Consider the following 25,950-nt stretch of genomic DNA (forward strand, 5'->3'; position numbering starts at 1 on the left):
ACACTTGGCAATTCGTCTGCCAATAGTCGTGCAAATCGTATTAGACATCTGTGAGACATCAAGGGGTATCTTGGAGTTGTAGACGACCGTAATAACTTGCACGTAGGGAAGACGTCTACGGCTTTAGGACCGCGAATGCCGTGCCTTTCTTGTACTTACAGGCTTGACTCTTCATATCTCTTTTTCTTTGTATTATTTGTGTATATGATGTGCTCAATTGATTCTATTGATTTTCTTGCTTGATTAGATTTATTAAATATGAATATTTGATACCATAATTCAAACAATCTAAAGCTGTAGGACAGAAATGTTTGACTTAATTGCTATGTCTAAAGATTGGTCGAACCTTTCTTTTGAGTTTTGATATTGTATGCTGTGATCTCTCCTGATCATGTTCACCTGTAACGTGAGTAATATTCCAAGGTACGTACAAGACCGAGAGCATATGTTTTGTACTTGTCTTCGTGTGTGCATGAAAGAAACCATCATTGTTGGCCATGCTCTCATTTTCATGACTATTATGTTCAAGGATGCATGTTTGTATATGCCTATGCCAATTGGTATACTCACTGTACATTGCCTGCAGTTACAACGTAAAGTGGTATGTCAAAATTTTTATAATATTGTAAACAGTTACAATTGTGAGATTTTAATTAAAATTGTTTCCGGCTAAATATGAGATTGAAGCAAGTATGGAAGTTATTTCTTTTTCTCCTAAATTAATTGTTGAAATTACGTATTTTGGCTTTTTATCATCATGAACAGTCACTTGATAGTAGGCACTTCAAGTAGATAAGCTGCATGCACGTTACAATTATTTTTTCAAATTGAAGTGATATCTAGTGTCTGCTAAGCCAATAGTTTGGTTATATGTGGTTGCAGTTACAAGTTGGTTATATTGATTCATTTGTACGTATCAATTCGGAGTGGAAATATGAAATGGCATGTCCAATGGATTCTTTATTTCTTTTGAAACACTGCAGCAGTTCATAATTAAATATCATAATGCTTAATAGTAACTTCATGATATATCAATCATCATATATATAATGAGACTCTTTGGAAGAGAGATTAAAAGAAGAAGCCGTGATGCCTTGGGGGTAAACTATGTGATGCTATGTTTTGGTGTTCCTGATCACCTGTTTCTACACAACATACCGGTCCTGCTTTCAGCCTACTTAATTACTTGAAGGCCATTAACCACATCGTTCGTGCTCCTCAGCAATGTTCTTTTTATTTTTATTTTTTGAGGAGATGCTGGGTTTCTCTAGTCTCTAAAACAGCAAAGTAGATGTTCTTTTATTCTTTAAAAAAAAACAAAAGCAAAAACAAAACAGATGTTCTCACGTGTGAGTAAACCGGCAACTACAGGTTGTGAAATCGATAACTCCTTCACGTCATAATCACGTGCAATACACGTGATCTACAGTAACCACGCTGCACCACAGCGGCACAGCCACACCCCTAAAAAAGAAGTGGCTGACTGTCATCCATTTAATAAGGATTGAGGGAAGGGAAGACGTGGTTGACTGGACTTCACCGTTATATAATCAAGTCTAGGTTGAGTTAGCAAGTACGTAACTCTATTTCCTATTTCACTAGCTTCAGAATTCCTCTCTTTTTCTTGTCATGGAGTTTGCCAGCAGCATTGCAGATGACGTCTTGGGTAGGCTAGCTTCACATGCTTCCCAACAGATCTCCTTGGCATGGGGTGCCCAACTTAAGCTCAGCAAGCTCAACAACACCTTATCTGCCATCAAACTAGTGCTCGAGGATGCAGAGAAGAAGCAAGTGAGAAATCCCCTAATCACTCGTTGGTTAGGAAATCTCAAAGATGTTTGTCATGACGTTGATGATGTCTTGGACGAACTGGACTTCCAAAAGCTGCGGTTGAAAGTGGAGGTCGACAACTGTGGGAAGATCAAAGGAAAGGTACGCCAATTTTTTTCCCGATGGAATCCAGTAGTGTTTAACTTCAAAATGGGACATAAAGTGAAAGAGATTAGAGAAAGACTAGTTGAAATTGATAATGAAAAGAGACAGCTTGCTCTCCTTGAATTTCCTAAGATAGCTGAAGATCCTCGTGCGCCCCAACAAGTGCACGATGACAGGAGGATGACTGCCTCCAAAGTTGAGGCTTCAAATGTTATTGGAAGAGATGATGATAAAAAACAGATTATCAAGCATCTCTTGAATGACACTGATTTCTCTAGTGAGGAGAATGTTTCTGTTGTTTCCATAATTGGGTTAGGAGGGTTGGGGAAAACAACACTTGCTAAATTGGTGTATAATGATAGCATGGTAGAAAAAAACTTTGAGACAAAGATGTGGATATGCGTCTCAAACAACTTTGATATTCAAATATTAATTCGAGGTATTACTAATGCTGCAAATGGACCAAAATGTGAGGATGAAAGTTTGGATGTGATGGGAAGTAAGTTGCAAAATACTCTTAGGAGTAAAAAAATTTTATTGGTGTTGGATGATGTTTGGGATACCGAGTCAATTGGAATAACAATTGAAAAATGGATTGATTTAAAAACTTTGTTAAATGTGGGAGCTGATGGAAGCAAAATCATCATAACAACACGAAATAAATCAGTTGCTTTACTTGTGAGTCCCTTATACATTCATTCTTTAGAAGGACTTTCCCACAAAGATTGCATGTCCTTGTTCATCCTAAGGGCATTTAAAAGAGGAGAGGAGCAACGCTATCCACATTTGATAGAAATAGGACAGGATATTGTGAAAAAGTGTGGAGGAGTTCCTTTAGCAGTAGCTACTGTAGGGAGCATGCTCTATTTGAAAACAGATGAACACCAATGGTTGAGTGCCAGAGATGATGACATGTGGAGCATAAGGAATGACAATATTCTACCTGCACTCAAATTGAGCTATGATGCATTGCCACAACACTTGAAACCATGTTTTGCATTTTGTTCACTTTTCCCAAAGGATTATGAATTCAATAGTTTAATGTTGGTTCCATTGTGGATGGCACAAGGCTACCTCAAGACATCTAAGAAAAATGAAGATTTTGAACAGATGGGTTTAGACTATATAATGGAGTTTTACTCTAGATCCTTGTTTCAAGTTGAGTTGGATATCAAAACAGTCATAAGTTTTAAAATACATGATCTAGTTCATGATTTAGCAATTTCAGTGGCACAAGTAGAGAATTCCACAGTCAATTTCCGCCCTTCTAGTGCTTTGGAAATGGTTCGACATGTGTCAATATCCAAAAAAGATTTGCTTGGAAAAGAGGCAAAAGTTCCTGATTTCATGCTCAAGTCAAAGAAATTGCGAACCATTCTAGTTCATGAAAAAGATGCCCAGATGAGTCAACGTTTTGTGAAGAGATGCATCTCGAGATTCAAATATATGCGGGTGCTACATCTCAGTGGGTCGCCTCTTGAGGAGCTACCAAGTTCCATTGGTAGTTTGTTTCATTTGAGATTCCTCGACTTGTCTGGTAATAGGAAGATAAAAAGGCTTCCCAATTCCATCAGTAAGCTGCTGAATTTGGAGACCTTGTACCTTGCGGATTGTGACGCACTTGAGGAGATACCCAAAGACATAGGGAACCTGATCAACCTCCGAAGCTTGGCAATAACTACACAACAGACGTATTTGCCGAAAGGAATTAGACGCCTCACCTCACTTCAATCTTTATATTTTGAGGGATGTGTCAATCTTAAATCTTTGGGCGAAGAGATCCAATTCCTCAACAACCTTCGTACACTGGCGATTGGCAGGTGTAATAATTTGGAATCGCTGCCACCAAATATGAAACACATGACTGCTTTACATACTTTGGGTGTCAATGATTGCGAGAAGCTTCAGTTGATGATGAGATCAGGGGAAGGTCCTCAACGTCTTCGATCATTGATATTTATCGGGAATTCAAGTTTGGAGGCTTTGCCCCCTTGGCTCATTGAAGATTCTGCAGACACTCTACAGAGCATATATCTTGGTGGATGTCATAATCTCACTGCACTTCCGGAGTTGATAAAGTTCAGATTCCTCGAGCAACTACTCATCGCCGGATGCTCCAAATTGTCGGCTTTGCCTGAAGAACTGCATCGCCTTACTGAGTTGAGAGGATTGGGGATTGGAGGGTGTCCTGAATTGAGCAAAAGCTGCAAAAGGCAATTAAAAGGTGAGGAGTGGTCAAAGATGGCACGTCAGGTGAAGATTACACTCGACGACTCTGATGATGAAGAAGATGAAGCCGACAATCGCTTGGCCGACGGTAGGATCGCGTACCACACGCGACGACGCCGTTAGGGAGTCCGCCTCCAATCGGTCGCGTACCTCACAACGCGCCACCCGCGACGACGCCGTTAGTCACCTCCCAATTCCTCGTCTCCAGGTAACGAATCAGAATTCAATGAATTAGAGTGATCTGGAGTATTGAATTGTTGAAATTTGAGATAGTTTTGATTGAATTGGGAAATTTTGAAAATTAGGTGTTAGGAGTACAATTACGGATTCTACTGTTCTACATATTAGTATCTTCTTGTTTAATGGCTACTTCTTTCCTTGAATCAACTGTAGCTTTCAGAAATTAATAAAAAAATTTCCCTTAAGAAATACAGGACTTATCTCTACCTCATCAGTTCAGCAAGGTTTTGAATTCAACTGTGCCTTGATTAAGAGATGTGCCCAATATGGCATGTTTTGAATTCATACTGCTGTTGAAGTCTGTAACTGCATCCCCATACACTGTGATTGGAGGATTCTTGCTTAGTTTCATTTCCTATGTAATTATATTTTCTAGTCCTAGTGCTAGTTTGATTCATTGCATCATATAAATACCCACCCTGATCAACTTTAAAAGACTTAAACTGAAGTATCAGAGCCACCCTGATCAACTTTACAGGAATGAGGTTTTCCTAAGGTTTTCTAACTGTAGTGAATTGGAACTCCATTGAGGATTTGGCTTTCTGAAACTATGAAGCAGAACGAAGAAAATACTAATTACTATCATTTAGAGTAGGTACACGGGAATCTGAGTATTGGTCCAGGCAAGTTATTATTTGTGAATTATTATGTGGTTTTATTATGTGGCTTATGGTGCAGCTTGCATTGGGTGAGTTTGGGATACGGCCGTACGGCAGCTGACTGCATTGTAACCACTGGGTTTTCAAAAGCATTGGAGTTGAATTAGGATTTACCTGATTTCAGGAAAGAGATCCATCTACTGATTTCAGGTTCTATTTCCCTCTATTCCTCTGTTGTTCTGCAGCTAATTTCTTCCTAGTTGCCTCTTTCAGTTTGTGGCATTTTCTTATTTGGTTACTTTGGATGATTTACCTGACAGAGATGCTGGATTTATTTCTTTGGATGATTTACCCCATATTATAATCAGAAATGATTCTTATAACAAGCAAGATAGCTACCTGATTTTCATAATCTTTTAACATGTAGGCTTTCCAGCAAAAGCATGCGTGCTGCCATTGGAGGTGCTTCAAAATGAAGAAGTCCTGCACTGCTGTATTGTTTACTTATTTTATGCTTGGATCATGTTCGAGCTTGGAATTAGAGAGATGTTGATGAACTCAAAAGTGATGTGTGATAAAGCAATGAGATTGTTCAAGTAGCTTCATTTGTGATGGTTGTGTGATTTTACTGTATGATAAGGCATAAGCTTGAATGTTTTAAAAAGTTGAGAAATCTGTTGTGGTAGTTGTGCGATTTTACTGTATGATAAGGCATAAGCCAGAATGTTTTAGAAACTTGAGAAATGTATAGTCAAATTTGAAGCTGATCATGCTTTCAATGTATTATAATCATCTCTGGAAGGCGGCCAAGCTTGTGAGGATGCCTCTGTTGGCAGAGCCGATTGTGGACACTGATACTGAGGCGTTTATGTCAATTTACCGGTTGTAGTGTTTAAATGGTGATAACAGTATTGAGGTGATGGATGTTGCTAACCATTTATTGGCTAAATTGTTTTGACAGTGTGAATAATTATTGTAAGAAGCAACTTAATAAAGATGCAAGGAATGGATAGGAAAATACATAATGCAATGGAAAAAAAAGAAAGAGATGCAAAGGAAATTTATATCACAATGAAGTAAATGGAAATGTGTTCGACCAGCAATAAAATTATTTACTTTCTGGTACAAGCTAATGACAATTTTGGTTCTTTGTACGGAAAAAATAAAAAATAGGAAATAACAAGACATTATAAAAGCCTATCAAAGCTGATGGCAAGATTTTCAAACTACCACCCAGGAAGTAATTTTAATGCCAAAGGCATTTCACACTCTAAAAATGGAGAACATAAAGGATCCCCTTGGTTTATCTACAAGTTAGTCCTGCTTCGTGTCTTCACCAACTGTTGGTCGTCCCTGAGCAAGTAAGAGCTTTGTTCTCTCGAAAACACCAAAAAAATTGAACCGCCAAACCCTATCCACAGCACTCTTGGTCCAATACCCTGGAATAAACAAAAGTTGCATCAATCAGATTGCCTCCAGCAACAATCACATCATACCCTGATTTGTAATGACTTGAGGGGACCATAAATTCATTAAGTTGTAATAACATGAGAGAACTTCCTGATAAATAATGACTTCATACATAGAGAATACTTCCCAGGAAGTAGATAATGTTAGTCTAGGCATATCTATACAAACCAAGGAACTACTAGTCTCTTTTGTTTTACCTTTTCTTTTATTGAAATTAAGGACAAGTTATGGCCCCAGGAAGGAGGAAACTACGAGGGTTATTTTAAAAATATGAAGTTGTTGATAAAGAGTGAATTTCATTCCCCAAATATAAATGCCTGAAAACAACTTTCTAAACTCTGACAGATGTTCAAAGGGAGTGCCAATCTCAGAACCCTATCCCAAATGAACCCAACTCCTCACACCTAGCTCCCTCAAAGATATATTTATTTGTTCCATCCAGACTACCCACATATGCTATCATATCACATCTTCCCAATACAGTTCCCCCACTTTCTGGCCAGCAAAGAGCTTATATTTCTCTGCCAACAATGCACTAAATGAAGCTGGGCTATCTGAGTACACATTTTTACTTCCCAGTCACCATATTGATGTTATAGTCAAATGTAAGTCAAGTCAGCATATTAGTGAGGTCGAGTCAAAGTAACTACAAGATTCTCGATGAACAAGGCATAAGACTAAACAAGCAATTTCACTTCCCCTATGAAACATAACTTACAAGAATTGAAGAAAAAACAAACTCAATATTAAGAGCACAACATTTTGCATAATTGTTTAACTTTTCAAGAGCTGCAATAAGATACATGGCAATCATATTTTATATTTTTATATTACAAGGGATATAAAGGCTCAATGCATACCTTCAAAAGAGCGGGAGGTCCTTCTTCCCTCACAATAGTCTGAACACAGTCAACAATTCCTTTGTACTGGTTGGCAGATCCATTTTTGAAAAAAAAAAAAAAAAAAGGAGAGCAAAGTTGGAGGCACATAGCGTAGTTAGTTATCAAGGGGAGACAAGTATCATGCGGAATTGCAGATGGCCTTACCTGTACCATTAGTCTAGTTTTAATCACATCAAGGGGAGTGGTTATAACTCCAGTTAATGCACCTAGAAGAGTCTGATGTTAAATGCATCAGATAATTGCTTTAGGTCAAACAGATGGATAATTAAGTTAACTCTAATCGTAGTAAAAGACAATGAATAGGACTCTTCTATGAAGACAATCAGACAGACAGGAACTTGTCCCAACTAAACTAACCCAATTAAAACTCAGAACCAAAGACATAGAGTAATTTTTTTTCACCAGAACTTATCATATTTATCTCACAATACATAAGAAAGACAACGCACTATTGTTATCTGATTACCCTATGTTGCCAACATTAAGTGCACAGAGACAGTATGATACCACTTTAGTACTCTTTTACAATTTATGTAGGAATTATTCGATCGTACACAGAATACTGTATATCTGCCAGGACATTCTGGAGCTACACAAGTCAATATAAGGAGCTGAATTAGTAAAAACTCATTTTAGAATATATCATGTTGTGACAAATACTAGTAGTCATCCCAATATTGAGCAGTACTCATGGCAGACTTGAATTGTCAGGCACCAATGAGGACGGAAGAATTTCAACAAGGGAGACCTTAGCACCCTAATTTTGTCTATATGGGACTCTGAATTTGGGTGAGTTCCAGGTCGAGAGTTGTATTAAGTCGGTCTATGTATATAAGCTATTACAAGAAACTCCATTCATGACATCGCCTTTTGGGTATTACATCGATGTGCCATGAAGATCTCCATATATGTGAAGTTGTGGACTCTGAGTTTCTCATTTGCTAAGGATAATACCAGCTGTTATTGACATCAGTATCTGATGTAGAAATATTTTACTGACTGAATTATAGTGCGCAGCACACTTGGTAGGCATGCATGGTTCATACTTAATAGATATGGCATAATAATATTGTTTGGAAACATTAATGTGTTCCCCAATTGTAGGTAATAAGCTATGGACTAGTGTGAAAACTTTTTCTCTGAAGCCAAAGTTCACACTCCTTAAGAGTTGCACTCAGACAAGAGAAACCAAAGGCACACACTGGATTAGCACTATGCATGTCAAAGAAGATCCCACAACCATCCCCAAAAAAGATAGAGTTGACAACACTTAAAATAGAATAATATGATCGCTGATTTCCTATGAAACGGAAGAGTTGAAAGCTAAGTACCTGCAAAAGCTCATTATAGCATTCTCAGGATCGTTGAGCTCTCTCTTTGCCTGATAAAAAGAGAAGATCAGAAAGTTAATTATAGATATCAAGATAAAAGAAAATGCATATACTATACAAATCATTGTTGCATATATGTATATATACAGACCGTGTATTCATATGTTAGAAAAGCATTCAAGAGGAGGCATATTTGTAGTAAATATGCACCTTTTACCCAGAACCTTGTTTCTCTTTATAGACTTATGACTGCAAACAGTAATAGGATGATGATGCAAAATATCACAGCAAGAAAAACCACAGCACACGAACACAGAATTTTATAGAGGTTCGACAAAAACTTTGCCTACGTCCTCTGTGTGATCTCTCTTGAGAATCACTAGCACTATGGAGAATAACAACTTGATTACAAGTACTTATTGAAATCCCTATGCTAATCCCCAACCCCTTTGCTAGATCTCTCTATCACCCTTGGCTCTCCCTGCCCCTGTGTTTGTATTTTAACTGAGAACTCTCTGAGATCTGAGGACACCTTATGTGACCTCCCTGCAGCCCTATTTATAGATTGTAGGTGCTGGTTACAAACATGTCACATTAGGATTCCTAAAACTATTAGAACAAGGAAAGAGAGCTAGCTTTTCTATTCCTAACTAGAATAGAACTTACTTTCCAGGTCTAAATCAATAGGAATAGCTCTTCCTATTCCAAAACCCATTAGGATACTAGAAGAATTCCTGTGCGCACTAATCTTCATTTACCCATCTGGTTTGGCCTTGAATCCTAATCAACTTAGACATATCAACGAGCCAAATTCACAACAATCTCCACCTTGGTGAGTTGATACCAAACTGATTGCTGCAGCCTCCAGGATATCTTGTACTTCTTGAAGTAATCCTGAAACCTTCAAGAACCGTCACCTTGGCAAGACTCTTCTTGCCTCAACACACCTCAAGTGAGGAGGTGCTCCACCTCAATCTCAACATGCTGTAAGATCGAGCAGGTTCAAGTAACACTTGAACTCCTCCATGGCAATGGTCCTGGTCAAACAATCTGAGACATTCTCCCTTGAATGAACTTTCTCAATTGTTATCTTCCTTGAGTTGACCCAACCTTCGCTGCGATGACCACGAACCTCAACGTGTTTCGTCTCTGCTTGAAACACTTGGTTCCTTGTCAAATTGATGACCCCATTCTTCACCACAACAAATTGTTGAATTCCAAACTCACTCAATAACCCATTAAGCCATAATGCTTCTGCGGAAGCTTCTGTTAGTGCCATGCAATCTACTTCAGTGGTAGACAACGTCGTAGCTGATTCTTTAGTTGCTCTACAGCTCACTAAACCTTCACCACAAGTAAAAACATAACTTGTTGCAGGTCTTCTCTTATCTATGTCTCCTGCCAAATCTGAACCCTCATGACCAGCATTGCATGCTTGTTCTTGTTGTCTTTCAAACACAGATTCATGCTCCCTGGTGTCTCTCAAGTAATACAGAATCCACTTCACTGCTTGCCAGTGTCGTCTACCCGGATTTGCCATATACTTTGACACAATGCTCAATGCTTGAGCTAAACCTGGTCTTGTGCAGATTCTAGCATACATGAGACATCCCACTACTCTTGCATAAGACACATTCATCATCTCATCTAACTCCTTCGTAGACGATCTCTGCACACTCAACTGGAAGTGTGCTACCGGTGGAGTAGACACGGGTTCATATAACAGCCATATTTTTCCCGCTTCTCTGTCCCTCCTTATCCTCACTCCTAGGATTTGTTGTGCAGCTTCTAGATCCTTTATGTCAAATTCCTTCCCTAGTTGTGTCTCTAACTTCGGAATTCTAGACATATCCTGACATGTAGTTAACATGTCACCTAAATAAAGTAGCAATAGTAAAACCATACTATCCTTGAACACATGATGATAAACGCAGCTATCCGCTGGTGAGATTTGGTCATAATCGACCTTTACTTTCTGCGAATACTCCTTGGCCAATACCCGAGCTTTGAATCTCATGGCTTCCTTATCATGCATTCCTTCCTTTTTCCTATAAACCCACTTACAGCCAACCTGATTTCTTTCTTTTGGCTTAGGAACCGACTCCTGAACCAAGTCCTTCTGTATGGACTTCTTCATCTGTTCTAACATAGCTCCCATCCAACTTTCCCGTACATCATTTGCTATAGCTTCCTGATACGTGGTTGGATCTCCTGGACTCAAACTTAGAGCATACTCGTCCAATGCTATGCTTCTTTGGAACTCCTGCCCAAGTGACTGACGAACTGAGTCGTTGGTTCGCAATGCTAATTGCTCCACTTGAGCTTGTATTAATGACTGTTGTTGTTGCTCTAAGACTTCATGCTCGATAACCCCTTTATCATGCTCCACTTGCTCAATTTGCTCCACCTGAGCTGGAGTTTCTTCCATGATCCCTTTGGTTAGAGGAACTTCGGTTGCTTTCTCTACAACATCAGTCTTCTTCTTCACCTCACTTGTCTTGACTTCATCGAACGGCATTGTCTCCTCATCAAAAATGACATGTCTACTTAGAACCCTTTTCTTGCTGACAATATCCCATAACTTGTAGCCCTTTACTCCTTTCTCAACTCCGAGAAATATGCACTTACGTGACTTTGGCTTGAGTTTGGTTTGCTCATTGTTGGAAATATGAGCATATGCACTGCTACCAAACACCCTTAAGTTAGAATAGTCAACTGGTTCTCCAGACCATACCTCCTCTGCACACTTGAAGTCCAAGACTTTTGATGGTGACCGATTAACCAAGTAACACGCATGGTTAACTGCATCTGCCCAAAACGTGTCCGGTAATCCTGCATGCAACCGCATGCTTCTTTCTCTCTCCAAGAGAGTTTTATTCATCCTTCTAGCAGCTCCGTTTTGTTGGAGATTCTCTTTCACCGTGAAGTGTCTCGTGATTCCTTCATCCTTGCAAAATTGTAAGAACCTTTTCATTCTATATTCACTGCCACCGTTACTTCTCAAATACTTGATTTTTCTGCCTGTTAGATTTTCTACTTCTGTTTTCCACTCCTTAAACTTGGTGAAAACCTCCGATTTCTTCCTCATAAAGTAGACCCAAATCTTCCTCGAAAAATCATCTAAAAAAGTAACAAAGTACTTGAAGCCTCCCATAGACCTTACTGGTGCCGGGCCCCATACATCTGAGTGAATATAATCCAGCAATCCTTTGCTTTTGTTCTCACAATTTGCTAACTTGAATGCCACCTTCTGCTTCCCAAGAGTACAATCCTTGCAGAAGTTCAGTTTGCAAACACTGACACCTTCTAGCTTACCTTTCTTGTGGAGTTCCTGCATTCCTCTTTGACTCATGTGCCCAAGGCGATGATGCCATAGCTCAGTCTTGTCTTTTACCTCAGTAGACATTGCAACTCCACCTATTATTGTAGTCCCTTGAAGCTTGTATAAGTTGTTAGGTTGAATGTCGCCCTTCATCACAACAAGTGATCCCTTGAGAACTTTGAGTCTTCCCTCTTCAGAGTGATACCTATATCCGGCCTTGTCCAAAGTACCCAAAGATATCAAGTTCTTCCTTAACTTAGGAATATATCTGACATTCTCCAGCGTTCTAACAACTCCATCATGCATTCTGATTTTCACTGATCCAATACCTAGGATCCTACACGATGAGTCATCTCCCCTAAAAACCTCTCCACTGCTGCTGTCCTCAAATGTGTCAAACCATTCTTGGATTGCACACATGTGGAATGTACAACCAGTATCCAAAATCCAATTTCTGAAAGCATTGGAGCTGGCTGCTACCACAAGGAGTTCACCGTCATCTTTATCTGGTTTGATGACTACATTGGCTGTGTTTGAACTCCCTGCCATCGCCTCTGCTCTCATCTTCCCTTCTTTGCAGTTTCTTTTCAAGTGGTCGGCAGCACCACATTTGAAGCAACCTATCTTGTATTTTTCCTTGGATTTTGATGTACCCCTGTTACCAGATTTATCCTTCTTACTTGTCAACTGACCTGTCTCCTTGCCCTTGACATGAATGCCTCCTTCTTGAGAGCTTTCGGTCTCCCTACTCATCTTAAAATAAGATTGAATAGCTTCGGTAATCTCACCGTACTTGAGAGAATCCTTACCGGAAACGAGTCTGGTGATGAAGTGCTCGAATGAAGCTAGTAAAGATCTTAGCAGCATAAGTGCTTTCTCCTCATCTTTATACCTCACATCCACCTTTGATAAATTGGCAACACAAATCTGAAATTTATTCAGATGATCCTGCAGATCCCTGCCTTCTTCCATCCGAAGACTATAGAGTTCGTCTTTCAAGAAGAGTTTATCTGCGTCAACCTCTTTGACATTGTCCAATGTCTTACTGCTGTCCATATTCTCACCAATATGAACCTTACCCGCGTAAACCTTCTTGAGATAATCCCAGGTCTCTTTGCTGTTCATATTCTCACCGGCACTAGCCAATACATGAACCAATACATAATCAGCAAGATGTAGCTCTATAAAGCTCTTTGCCTTCTTGTCCATCTTCTGCCAAACCTTGTCTGCCATATCAGCTGCCTTATTCTCTATCCCGAGAATAGCCTCGTACAGACCTTGTAGAATCAGGACACTTTTCATCTTCCTCTGCCATAATGTGAAGTGATCCTTCCCATTCAACATAATGGGCATCACATTGCTGCCTGTGTCTGCCTTGTCATCTGCCATCTCAGAAACACCTTGAGCCTAAGCTCTGATACCACTTTGTAGTAAATATGCACCTTTTACCCAGAACCTTGTTTCTCTTTATAGACTTATGACTGCAAACAGTAATAGGATGATGATGCAAAATATCACAGCAAGAAAAACCACAGCACACGAACACAGAATTTTATAGAGGTTCGACAAAAACTTTGCCTACGTCCTCTGTGTGATCTCTCTTGAGAATCACTAGCACTATGGAGAATAACAACTTGATTACAAGTACTTATTGAAATCCCTATGCTAATCCCCAACCCCTTTGCTAGATCTCTCTATCACCCTTGGCTCTCCCTGCCCCTGTGTTTGTATTTTAACTGAGAACTCTCTGAGATCTGAGGACACCTTATGTGACCTCCCTGCAGCCCTATTTATAGATTGTAGGTGCTGGTTACAAACATGTCACATTAGGATTCCTAAAACTATTAGAACAAGGAAAGAGAGCTAGCTTTTCTATTCCTAACTAGAATAGAACTTACTTTCCAGGTCTAAATCAATAGGAATAGCTCTTCCTATTCCAAAACCCATTAGGATACTAGAAGAATTCCTGTGCGCACTAATCTTCATTTACCCATCTGGTTTGGCCTTGAATCCTAATCAACTTAGACATATCAACGAGCCAAATTCACAACAATATTGTCTCACTCACATGCACACTCTCTGTTATATAACAAATATAAGTCATGATCTCACGTTATATAACCATAGATTATTGCTCATGGAAGGGCTACCACTTGTGAATTTGGTTTAGAAGAGAAAAACTAATGCTTGTGATTCTCCCATTGGTATATTAATGGGGAAGTTGAAGGGGCAGAAAATTGTTTCATGACTACTTGTTCCGAGTTTACGGAATTTCACTTTGGGAAATAGACATGCAAGTATTCTTAGTGTTCTGCAGAATTTAAGGCTTCCACTTTTGGCAGTTTACGCAGATTGGGGAGCAATGTTCCATCTTTAACCCATTTTAGTAAAAGCTTCCATCTAAAATATACAACTCAAAAGTGAACTAAAAAAATAGAGAAATAAGACAACTGCAAAACACATTGGCAACAGAATCGAACAGACAAAGGCCAGAGACTCAAGCTGAAGAATAGAATTCTAGACGTGTTATAACACATGTAAAGAAAGCAACAATATGAAAATAACTGCAGGGAATACTTTTTGGATATGGATTTTTCTTATAAGATCTGAGTGGAATACAAATCAGAAGAGAAAGTGAGCTCTGACCTACATATCCTATCTTTTTGGATAAGGATTCAACCAAGAGGTACTTGTCTTATTTATCACACGTGGAAACAGATCCTACATATCATCCATTACGAACATGGTTAAGCACAATGGTGCTACAAAAGCATCAACACCATAGTCACCAGTTCGTGCATCAAGGCTATAAATCCAACCATTACTAGGCATCATAACTTCAACAATAAAGCACATGCGGCACAGTAATTTCAATTGCAATAGTAAACGTACCAAATACAGTACGTAAGAAATCAAATGGCTTATCATCCTGCATGCTGACAGATGCAAAAGATTTCCGCTTTGCCATAGTAACATTCTGAAATTTCTTGCTACATGCATCTGCAAAACCATATCACCTGTTCAATCAAAAAGCAATAGCACACAACTCTATCATTCCTATATCCGAAAGCCAAAGGAACTTTAAATATTCTTCAGTAAACCAAATAAACTTCAGTTAACTGAGGATAACGCTGAAATAGACTATACCAACTGTTGTATACAATTTCCTCAGTTAACATTTAACCCGAAACCGAAAAATGGATGTCACAAATTCTAAGATAAAACGCTCTGAATCTCTCCAAATTACCAAATAAAAATCCAATTCTTCCACAATGCATGAAACTCAGAAACTTAGAACACATGAAACTCAGAAAGCCAGGCATTTTAGTCTTTGGAGTCAACGGACAAGTAAAGCTTTCCGAATTGACGGCCAGAGTAAGAGGACCCATCGCGGCCCAATAATACCTGTCGAAACAACCATGAAATTGTTAAAGGGTTGCTAACAACATTACATTGCACAGAAAAACTGGAAAAAGCTCAAAAATCTTTACCACCAAAATTAGGAGTGCAAAACAGAAGAGACAGAGAGAGGGAGCTATATATCAGCGGTAGTATGCCAAACTACCAATTATAGGCCTTTCAATCCCTCCAATCTTATGCTACTCAGAGGGCCGGCTTTTTTCACCGAACCTACCTAAACCGGCCGAACCGGACGAGTTTAGAAAGTTTACTCAAGTCTCAACAATGCATAGAACACACCAAACTCAGAAGCGGGGCATTTCGGTAATTGGAGTCACCGGACAAAACACACAACTTGAGCAATTCAGAGAGAATGGCTTACCTGATCAAGAAGCTCCGGCAAAGCTCTTCGAATTTCTCAACCACGTCATTAGGTAAGAACAACCAAAGGAGAATGAAAGAAAGTCAAGAACTAAGGGTTCCCCCTTCCCAAAAATGTAGGTTCCTTCCTTTATATACCCACGATCAGAATTGTCGATATTGTCATATAACAGTCTCGGAAAAACTCCGACGAAATAATTAAACTTTTGTTGACCGTATCCTACATTTTTTTTCTAAGGAAGTTTACTCAGAAAGTGAACCAAATAAAAAATCAACTTTGGAACCCTATAAATAGTTTTACGAAAGTAAAAAAGGAAGAATTTTATCATTTACCGTCTGAATGACCGATAAACGGGTAACTTACTGCCCGTACCGAAACAATGACAATGGTTACATACACCTCAATCTCCTTCAAACTCTGGAAGAAGCGCAAACCTCACACAAACTGGAATTATTTGGCTTTGAAGCTCTTCAAACCAACATCTATCAAATTTCCTCCAACAACGATCACGTCATGACCCTGATAATTTTAAGGTCATAGATATATAAAGTTATTTATTATTTTGAGGGTATAAAAGTAAAAAATTTCAGTTTTGGCTAAAGCCTCTTCTCTTAATAATGACGTGGATTTGCTTTGTGTAACCGAAGAACAATAGAATTGTGCTTCTGGTTGTGTGAAATGGAAGAAAAAATAGGAATTTCAATTGCAATAGTACACGTACCAAATAAAGTAAGTAAGAAATCAAATAGCTTATCGTCCTGCATGCTGACAAATGCAAAAGACTTCCGCTTTGACATAGGAACATTCTGAAATTTCTTGCTAATGCATATGCAAAACCATATCACCCGTTCAATAAAAAAGCAATAGCATACCGACTCTATTGGTACATCATTCCAATATCCGAAAGCCAAAGAACTTTAACTGAGGATAACGCTGAAATAGACCATACCAATTACTGTATATAATTTTCTCATTTAACATTAACACGAAGCCGAAAAAAAGTGGATGTCCCAAATTCTAAGATAAAAGGCTTTGAATCTCTCTAAATTACCAAATAAAATCTTCCACAATGCATGATGGGTTTTAACAAAAGCTTAAACTAGGCATAGAACACATCAAACTCAGAAGTGGGGCATTTCGGTAATTCGAGTCACCAGACAAAACACACAACTTCAGCAATGCAGAGAGAATGGTTTAGCTGATGAAGAAGCTCTAGTAAAGCTCTCCGAATTGCTCTCTCAACCATGTGATTAGGTAAAAACAACCAAAAGAGAATGAAAGAAAGTCAATAACTATACAACTCGAGAAACCAAGGGTCCCCCCTTCCCAAAAATGTAGGTTCGTTCTTTTATATACCCACGATCAGAATTGTCGATATCACCCCTATAACAGTCTCGAAAAAACTCCGATGAAATAATTAAACTTCTGTAGACCGTATTTTACTCATACTAACTATGATTTTAACATGCCGCATGTCCACGGACTTGATTTATCATGCCATGCATCTTTTGTGAAAGAAGTTTCCTAAAATAGTGAATAAAATAAAAAGTCAACTTTAGGGCCCTATAAATGGTTTTACGAAAGTAAAAAATGAAGAATCTTATCATTTATCTTCCAAATGACAGGTAAACGGATAACTTTAGGTATGGGCCGTAACAATGACGGTGGTTGTTGTAAACACCTTAATCTCCTTCAAACTCAAGAAGAAGCGGAAACCTCACACAAACTGGAATTCCCTGGCTTTAAAACTCTCCAGACTAAAGAAATCTGAAATCTTTCTAAAAGTCGCTGCCTCTTCCCCTCTCCAGTCACTTATATAAATGCAAAAAACGATGATCCATTGCGATCGTTCAAAATCGAAAAGACACAACCCTTACGATTATGACACGAGTTCGGACACAACCCCTAATTATTAGTGCAAGCGAGTCGTCGCCTCAGTTACGCACTGCATTTATGGCTCATTACGGAAATTGAAGTGACGTCTTATCACGCACGAATTGTGAACCCTAGTGCACCACGTGCCACCTCACGTGTCACCATGAAATGATAATCAAAGTGCTCGAAAGCACAAGTATCCCAAACTTCCCGGGACCAACTGCTTCTCCCGGCACAATGGCCCCTTGGTCTCTCTAGGACCTCAGGACCTCTCTTAGGGACCGGCATTCGACCCTTCTTGACTGGGGACTTGTGTGGCTAGGTATCCTGGCGGGATGCTTCCTGACTTGATACACATTTACGCAAGCGTACGTATCGTTGTCAAGATAGGGAAATATTGAGCCCAAAGTTTATCGTACCACGGGGATTAGTGGCTAACCCACAATCCTTGGGTAGTCGGAACTAAAGTCACTAAGCAAACAAAAGAAAAAGAAAAAAAAATAAATAAAAATACTATTCTAAGGCACCAAGCCTTAGCAATGCTCGGCTTTGGTTTGCACCAAAGCCTAATCAAAACTAAGAGCCTAGTGATGGCTATTTACAATGAGGTAGAAATTATGATTCAAAATTGTGATTGTAATTTTCTAAAAGACTAAGTCGAAAACTAAATTAACAACAACAATTAAAAATGACGAAAAATAAAAGAGAGATAGATTTTTGGGTGCTAGGGATCACTCTCTAGCAATTTCAATGCAACGAACACATTTCAAGCAAACAAACATATCTTCATGAGAACCAAATCCCGTACTTAATGCCGGTCAAGGCCACTAAGCCGAATTTCCTTAAGGGTATTCACATTTTCGGTTAGGACAAATATGAACTCTCTAACTCATGAATTAGTACCTTACTAGGGCTACCAAAACATGAGCTAAAGGCGTAGAGCTCTAGAAATTAGGGATTTAAGCATGCAATAGTTACAACCTAAAATGTAATGATTACGTAGTTCTCTACCTAATGCCGGTTAAGGCCACTGAGTCAATTTCTCTTATTTGGTATCCATTCTTCCGGTTAAGGCAAGAATGAACTCTCTAACCCTAATCATTATGCCTTGTTAGGGCCACAACGTCTAGGATTAAAGGCGAAGGGCACAAGAAAATAGAAACTTAGGCAATCATTAATTCTCGATTAAGCAACTACTTGACACACCACACTCATTACATGAAGCTAGTGAACAAAAGAACCACCAATTGTATCACACAACACAAATCTCAAAACAGAACAAAGAGAGTGGTCAATTCCCTAAAATTTATGCATCAAGAATCAATTGACATAGTAATTAGAGTGCACCCATATGAAAATATATTATTTATCACTTGAAAATATGTTCACTACATCAAAATTGAGCTAGAGTTAGAAACCCTAGCTCCCAACCCATATTCATGAACATCAAAATTACAAAATTCAAATAGCAAAGAGTAGAGAGGTGTAGGAGAAAACAAGGATAGTCACAAATAGCTATGAAGCTATCATGACTAGCCTTGAATTACAACTCCACAAAATACCCAAATCTTGAATCTTGTAGAGATTGAGCCCCCTTGATGGATCCTTGAAGCTTTGTGTGAGTAGTTCTTCAAATCTCAAAAGAAATTATTAAAAGAAAAGAGGAAAAATGGAGGAGAGGAGTGGTGAGTGAGAGTAGCCCAAGGCTGCCCCCAAGTGTGCGGCGCTCTCTTCTGTAGGGTTCTCCCCTGTGCTCTGTAAGAGCAAGTTCACCCGTTGGGTCACCGGGTCACCTACTATTCACTGCTTTTTAGTGTATATTTTCATTCTCTGGGTCACGAAATACACTGTGCCCGTGACTCAGGGCACGAAATACACTGTGCAGGTCACCATGGTGACCCAGAACACTGTACAGGGTGACCTAGGGCACGAAATACACTGTGCTCGTGACCCAGAGGGTGAAATTAACACTAAAAAGCAGTAAATAGTGGGTGACCTGGTGACCCAACGGGTGAACTTGCTCTAAGGATGATATGATTTATATATGGAGAAGAAGATAAGCTGTTCACGTGGTCATGGTTTGGCCGGCAATAAAAATGAAGAATTGGCATAATGCCACGTGTCAAGTGGTTAATTAATCAATGATAATTAATGTATACATTTGTGTGCTGCACGTGGACAAGTTGGTAATCAATTAAGCTTATTGGTTAATTAACCAATTAAACTTAATTACTTAATTAAGATATTCACCATCTCGTCTATTCGTCGAAAATTCCGATTTTCACCATTTTGCATCATTTTTTTGTCCGTTTTCACGACTCCGCTTATTTCCTACAAAATAAATAAAAATAGTTTAATTACATAATATTTGACTTAAAGATTAGCTTAATTCTAGTATTTAGAGTGCAATTACGTGCATAGAAATGCGTGTAATCACTTCCTGATGGGCATCTCCCGGCAAGCCTCTCGCCGTGTACTCCCAATGTTTCCACTTGGACAAACTCCCCTTCCAAGAGAACTCTTAACCGGGAATTTAGGAGACTTGTTTATACCATATACATGTCGAGTGCAAACACAAGAAGAACAGGGCTAAATAGGCACTGGAAACAACGGGCAATATTTGTCTGCTAAGTAAAGAAATACTAATAAAAGATGATGTAAGTTGTAACTACAGAAATGAGGAAAGAAAAAAAAAAGTTGTAACTAAAGAAATAAGGAAAAAAAAAAAACAAACAAGAAAGCTTTGCTTTCCAAGAGATTCGAACCAAGGTAGAGCCTTAAGAAGGGAAGAAACAACACAGCTGCTTTGCCAACTGAACACTAGTGGATTTCGTGAAAATCTAGTAGTAGTATAAGAGGGGTGTATTGTATATGGAATTAGTGGAACTTTTAAAGAAATCTATGGAATTTAAAAGTTTGGGTGTATTCAATATAGACTTTTAGTAGTCCATGAAAGTCTTGAGGTATTAAATTAGAATTTTTAAAGACTCAACGAATTCCACCAAAATTTAGAGGTATTCAATTAGGACTTTTAAAAGTGAATAAAAGTACAGAGGTATTCAAAATAGGGAGCTTCTATTCATACCTCCAAATTTGGCATTTGGACATCCCAACTTAATAGATCTCCAACTTACTTTTATAGATAACCAATTTGCTATCTAGACCTCCCTAATTTTCCCATAACGCCCATTGTCCAATAAAATCAATAAAAACTTCTTCTTTTACGTTCTATTCATACCTCCAAAATCAGTAGTCGAACCTCTTTCAATTTTTGAAGATTTCATAATCCTATTTTACCCTTCATACAATTAAGCTGCACAAAAAAAAAAAAAAATCTCCAGTTGGTAGTCAATACAATATAGCACGTTGGTATACTGCTATCTGAGATATTACTCCCAATTCTCAAAATTTTTAATTAAACTGAGTTTTTGGATACAAAGTTTTCATCACTTAATTATGATTTAAGTACAGATGCCTGTACTGAAAGTGGTCATGGTGTTCCAAAGCCGGTCCAACATAATGCTCCTTAGCTTGGAGAGAGACACATATTTACTAATTGCTTTGAGTTGGAAAAAAAGCGCAAGGAGCAATATAATAGGCAATGCACAGCTTAGAATTTTGCAAATTGTCTCATCGAGAAGTGACTTTTTTTTTTTTTTTTTTTTTCGGTGAGCTGTGACCTGTTGGTTATCTACGATAACCGATATCATGGATGTCACAGTTTTAGACCTCACTGACATCATGGGAGAGGAGGGGAGGGACGGGGTGGGGTTAATTTTTTTTTTCTTCCTCTTTTGTGTCCTTATTGGTAATTTGGCATGAGTTGACAAAGTCAACTATAACTTGAAAAAAAAAAGAGGTCCAAATACTAATTTTGGAGGTATGAATAGAAGCTCCCTTCAAAATATCATTCATACTTATGAAATTAGAAAATCATGGATAATCATGGATAAATCATTTTTATTGTGATTTATGAAACCCTAAAACCCAATTATTGTGGCCTACCCCTAAGACCTTGAACAGTGTTGCTATGGCATACTAAATTTTATCTTATTAATTAATTATTCTCATTAATTTGAATTTATATTATGGCTCAAAGAAAGGTTGAACAATTGAATTTCAATTGATTGATTATAGATCAAGACAATGACCAATATTCCTATAATATATGTTAATCGGCGAAAACAAAATTGATGAGAATAATTAACCATAAACATCAAGTGATCTATATTGTATATTTATGTTGTTGGGAGATTAGGATTTAGGAATGAGAACAAACTCGCTAGACAGACTAACAATCATTCATTTGAGTAAATTTCTATTAGAAGATACTTGAGCATTGAAGAGGCAACGAGTTATTATCTTGTTTTGTGTTTGAGCTGCATTTGTTTTTTTGTTTTTTTTGATATATATATATATTTTGTACATGCTAGGAAACCTGTAGAAGTCCTTCATAATAAAGTATATAGATTTTCATGAATCAATAAAAGTCTGTTGCTAAAATTAATGGTTTTAAGAAATCCATAACAGTCTATCAACTTTTTAAAGAGTCTGTGGACTTTTCAAAAAGTCTGTCATTTAAAAAAAGTCTGCACAAATCCAAATACAATACACCTCCCTAAGGATTGTGAGCCCAACTAGCCTCTCATGTAGATACACCACTGATAGAGGGTTGCAGTTGAGGGTTTAGAATAGGCAGAGGTTTAGGATTGAAGGCTGGGTTCGACAAAGTGATGAAGGATTGAAGGGGATTGAAGGCTTCGTTGATTAAGGGGATTGAAATATGAGACTAAGGATTAATTACCGAGGACGAAGATATATATGCAGAGCACCCTCAATGCAGAAATTCAGATTTAAGCAAGGGAGAGTGCGGTAGAGGACTTAATTAATGGTAGTGCGAGCGTGGGATCAGTTAAGCACATGCAGAGAGGCTGACAATCTGAAGGAGTTGTTCTCTGGATGAACAGACCTGGAGATGTGCCTAGTAAGTATAATTTGGGCGTGTTTGTTATGAGGGACTGGGTATCATAACATGAGGTAGCCGGTGTTTGGCAACAACTGGGATTGTGTTAAATGAGACTCTGCAGTACCCAAAACACAGCCTACACCGTCTACGAGTGACAGGACCTGCCCCGGATTTCACATTGAAATCCAAAGTGGCCCTGCGGAGCCCACCTTAGAAGAAATTCTACCAAAAATTTGGCGGAACTTCCTCTAAAAGTGGACTACCCAAATTTACCTGTAGAAAGACATTTACACTTCTAAAACAATCCACCCTTAATCTTCTGGAGCCACCCTGCTCCCTAAATCACAACATCTCCCATTGCACAAAACAATTCTGAACTTAAGAATATTAATCTCATAGGTTATCAGAGCAATCTAATGCACATGACGTACAAGTGGATAGAATACAAGATAAATGATCGATACTTTTTATAATGCGGAAGCTATGACATCTATGCCTCAACCCCATGTACGCTCGACCTCAAGCTAAACTGGCCTGCAAACTGGGCATTTGAAACCGAAGGGCCCAGGGGAAAAACATTTGAAAATCCTTAGAGTGAGTGGACGAAAAATAAGTAATTTCGAATGAACAAGTGAAACTTAATGTTTTCCCAAGTAATTCTCTAAAACCTCGCATGCAGTAAAAATCTTAGAAACACTCTTAATCATCATCTTTATTGAAATCTCAATTATGTAATCTCGATCATTTTGAAATCTCTTTAAAATCTCAAATCCCTCAAATACATAATGATATTCAGACATCTCGTTAAATTACTCATATCTCAAATCATATCTCCAAAATAGATGATGACTAAAGGGGACTGCCGATTAGTCATCTCATGCCACCTGGAGGGGACTGCTGACCAGTGACGCATCGGAGGGGACTGCCGACCGAACGAGGAGGTGATGGTTAGAGGGAACTGCCGACTAACCATATGTAGTTAGAGGGGATTGCCGACTAACTACCTCATGCCATCTGGAGGGGACTGCCGACTAGATGACGCATCAGAGGGGACTGCCGACCGAAATATTCTGGAGGGAACTGCCGACCAGAATATTGTCTGGAGGGGACTGCCGACCAGGTAATGCATGCATGCGCTGACTTATTTACCTCCTCAATAAACTGGAATCAATCTCTTTAAAATAATTGCTTTCGGAAAGAAACCCGATATTAATCCAATAAGTCATCAATAATTCATCGAAAACACAACTTAAGAATATCCCGATAACTCAAGGCTCAATATCTCAATAAATCCTCGATAAATCAATAAACGCTTTCGGAAAGAAATCTCAATCTAACTTCAAAGCTGATAAGTGCGGAGCTCAAAACTCAAGAAATCTCGATAATTCGATCATGCTCAAATATTTGCTAAATCATTCGTACTCGTATATCACCATATAAAACGATATTCGAAATCAATAATTCTCACAATATTTTCTTAATCAATCACTTCCCGAAAATCATTTCCCAACTCAATAACTCATAAATAAATAGCTTGAAAATCTATTGAAAGCCCTCGGGAAGGAAATCCACTAATAATCCCGTAACTCATAGAGCATAATAAATATCAAGAAATCAAGCTCATAAAATCATAAAACTCAATAATTCAAATAATAAATTAAACCTCAATCGGAAAATAATAATATACTGCATGCACAATTAATTTAAAATAAATGTCCACTCACAGTACTATTTAGCCGACCACGCTACCGGTTTCCTACGTCGAGCAGTAGCTCGGCACGTTGCCATGTACACAATTATAATTCATGATTAACAATCCAAACATTAAATACGATTCCCACATCAAATCCTCATAAATCAACATTTCTATTCCTTCTCTGATTTAACCAAAATTTCATCATTAACACCAATTCTTTAATTCAAAGTTTCTAGAGCAGAATTGAGAGGAATCAGACGGTGGAATTCTCGTAAATCAATAACCAAACTATTGAATTTCGGAAATTCCGATTAATATCCAAACCTCCTCCAATTTCCACCAAACACCTATCCATAAATTCGTAACAACATATACTACCCAACAGACCAAAACAACTCACCAGGAACGGTCGTACGCGCCCCCACGCGCCGCCACAGGCGATTGCATTTGGGCCCCACGCGCCGCCGGTCAACCACCATATCTGCCTACCAAATTTCATCCACAGCATCGTCTCATCATTCTAAACATCTTTCATAATTGTGGCCAAGCTCAATTTCAAGTTTAAGTAGTCGAAATTACCTCAAATCCGTGAGATCGTTCCCGCCGTCGATTTGTCGTAATCCGGCGAAATTGAGGTTACCCACTGGCATGGGTCGAACCACGAAGACGAGGACTCCATGCTATGGGTGGTGGAACGGCCAGAAATTGCCGGAAAACTCGAAATCGCCGGTGACCCGAAATGCCAACACGATCACCGCCTTGCTGCACCTCTTACGGCCCAAATCGGGCCACCAAAATACCACAGACATGAAGAAGAGGAAGAGAGGGTTCCATAGCCGCCGGCCTTGTCCAAATCCATTGCCGGACGAGGGAGAAACCGCCGGCCGAAGCTGACGGGGTCGGGGAGAGAGAAACGGAGAGGAGAGAGGGAGTTACCAATCTGACCTACCACATTAACTTCCCATATATATAGGAAATTACCATGAATAGTAATGTTACCTTTTCGCTTATAACTTTCGTATACGATCTCTGATTTTTACGTACCACATATGCACACGCTCGGTTTAACGTCATCTACAACTTTCATGAAGAAAATTTTCTCAAATTTTGACCCGAACAAAAAGTCAACTTTTATGGCCCCCTAAAAGGTCGAAACGGAGCCGAAAATAAAAATAACTCTCATTTACCGTCCGAAATACTAGTAAAACAGTAACTTGGAACCGGGACGTTACAACGAGACCGATGCCAAAACTCATGGGATTGTGGAAGCTGGTGTTGTAGACGCTGAAATCCATTCTAGCTGGATCTGCTCTTCGCCTCAACCTCATCACTCTCTCTTTCATGCCATTCTTTTGCTTCAGCCTCCTTGAACAACTCTTCTTCGGGTTCAATTTCATGTTCTCTTCTCTGCATTGATTATTTTTCACTCTATCCCCTTCAACCCTCTACCTTCTTCTTTCTCTATCTCTTGTATTATAAATGATTTGTTTATGGTTTGTAATTATTTTATAGATTTGGTGTCTGGGTAGCTTGATATGCTGAGAATTTTGATCAATTTAGTGTCTGGTTAGCTTGGTCTGATGAGAATTTTGATCAATTTGGTG

The 25,950-nt window shown here is 38.8% G+C and overlaps 1 protein-coding gene and 1 long non-coding RNA gene across 6 annotated transcripts; one reads left to right on the forward strand and one right to left on the reverse strand.

Annotated features, from left to right (window-relative positions):
- Window positions 1–1,591: 1,591 nt before the first annotated feature.
- Window positions 1,592–5,795, forward strand: LOC133724440 (putative disease resistance protein RGA3). Of its 3 annotated transcripts, none has more exons than XM_062151177.1 (3): window positions 1,592–4,372; window positions 5,083–5,213; window positions 5,324–5,795. In XM_062151177.1, exon 1 carries the CDS (start codon window positions 1,630–1,632, stop codon window positions 4,285–4,287), a length of 2,658 nt encoding a protein of 885 aa, XP_062007161.1. In that variant the 5' UTR covers window positions 1,592–1,629; the 3' UTR covers window positions 4,288–4,372; window positions 5,083–5,213; window positions 5,324–5,795. The 3 variants fall into 3 exon arrangements, with proteins under 3 accessions (XP_062007161.1, XP_062007159.1, XP_062007160.1); XM_062151175.1 differs by having other exon boundaries at window positions 5,431–5,795; XM_062151176.1 differs by having other exon boundaries at window positions 5,121–5,213; window positions 5,431–5,795.
- Window positions 5,796–6,063: 268 nt separating this feature from the next.
- On the reverse strand, window positions 6,064–15,951 carry LOC133724441 (uncharacterized). 3 transcript variants are annotated; one of them, XR_009853677.1, is made up of 8 exons: window positions 15,810–15,951; window positions 15,520–15,662; window positions 15,276–15,433; window positions 14,921–15,045; window positions 8,707–8,756; window positions 7,520–7,581; window positions 7,334–7,399; window positions 6,064–6,442 (listed from the first exon to the last, which is right to left on the reverse strand). It is a non-coding gene; the product is annotated as an uncharacterized LOC133724441 (long non-coding RNA). The 3 variants fall into 3 exon arrangements; XR_009853676.1 differs by having other exon boundaries at window positions 7,520–7,591; XR_009853678.1 differs by lacking the exon at window positions 15,520–15,662 and having other exon boundaries at window positions 7,520–7,591; window positions 15,810–15,939.
- Window positions 15,952–25,950: the final 9,999 nt, after the last annotated feature.

This window comes from Rosa rugosa, chromosome 1 (assembly GCF_958449725.1).
Source record: "Rosa rugosa chromosome 1, drRosRugo1.1, whole genome shotgun sequence".
NCBI classification, from domain to species: domain Eukaryota; kingdom Viridiplantae; phylum Streptophyta; class Magnoliopsida; order Rosales; family Rosaceae; genus Rosa; species Rosa rugosa.

Bases quoted from the DNA above. Each gene is read 5' to 3' on its own strand.
- LOC133724440 (XM_062151177.1), top strand. From the start codon at position 1,630: ATGGAGTTTGCCAGCAGCATTGCAGATGACGTCTTGGGTAGGCTAGCT.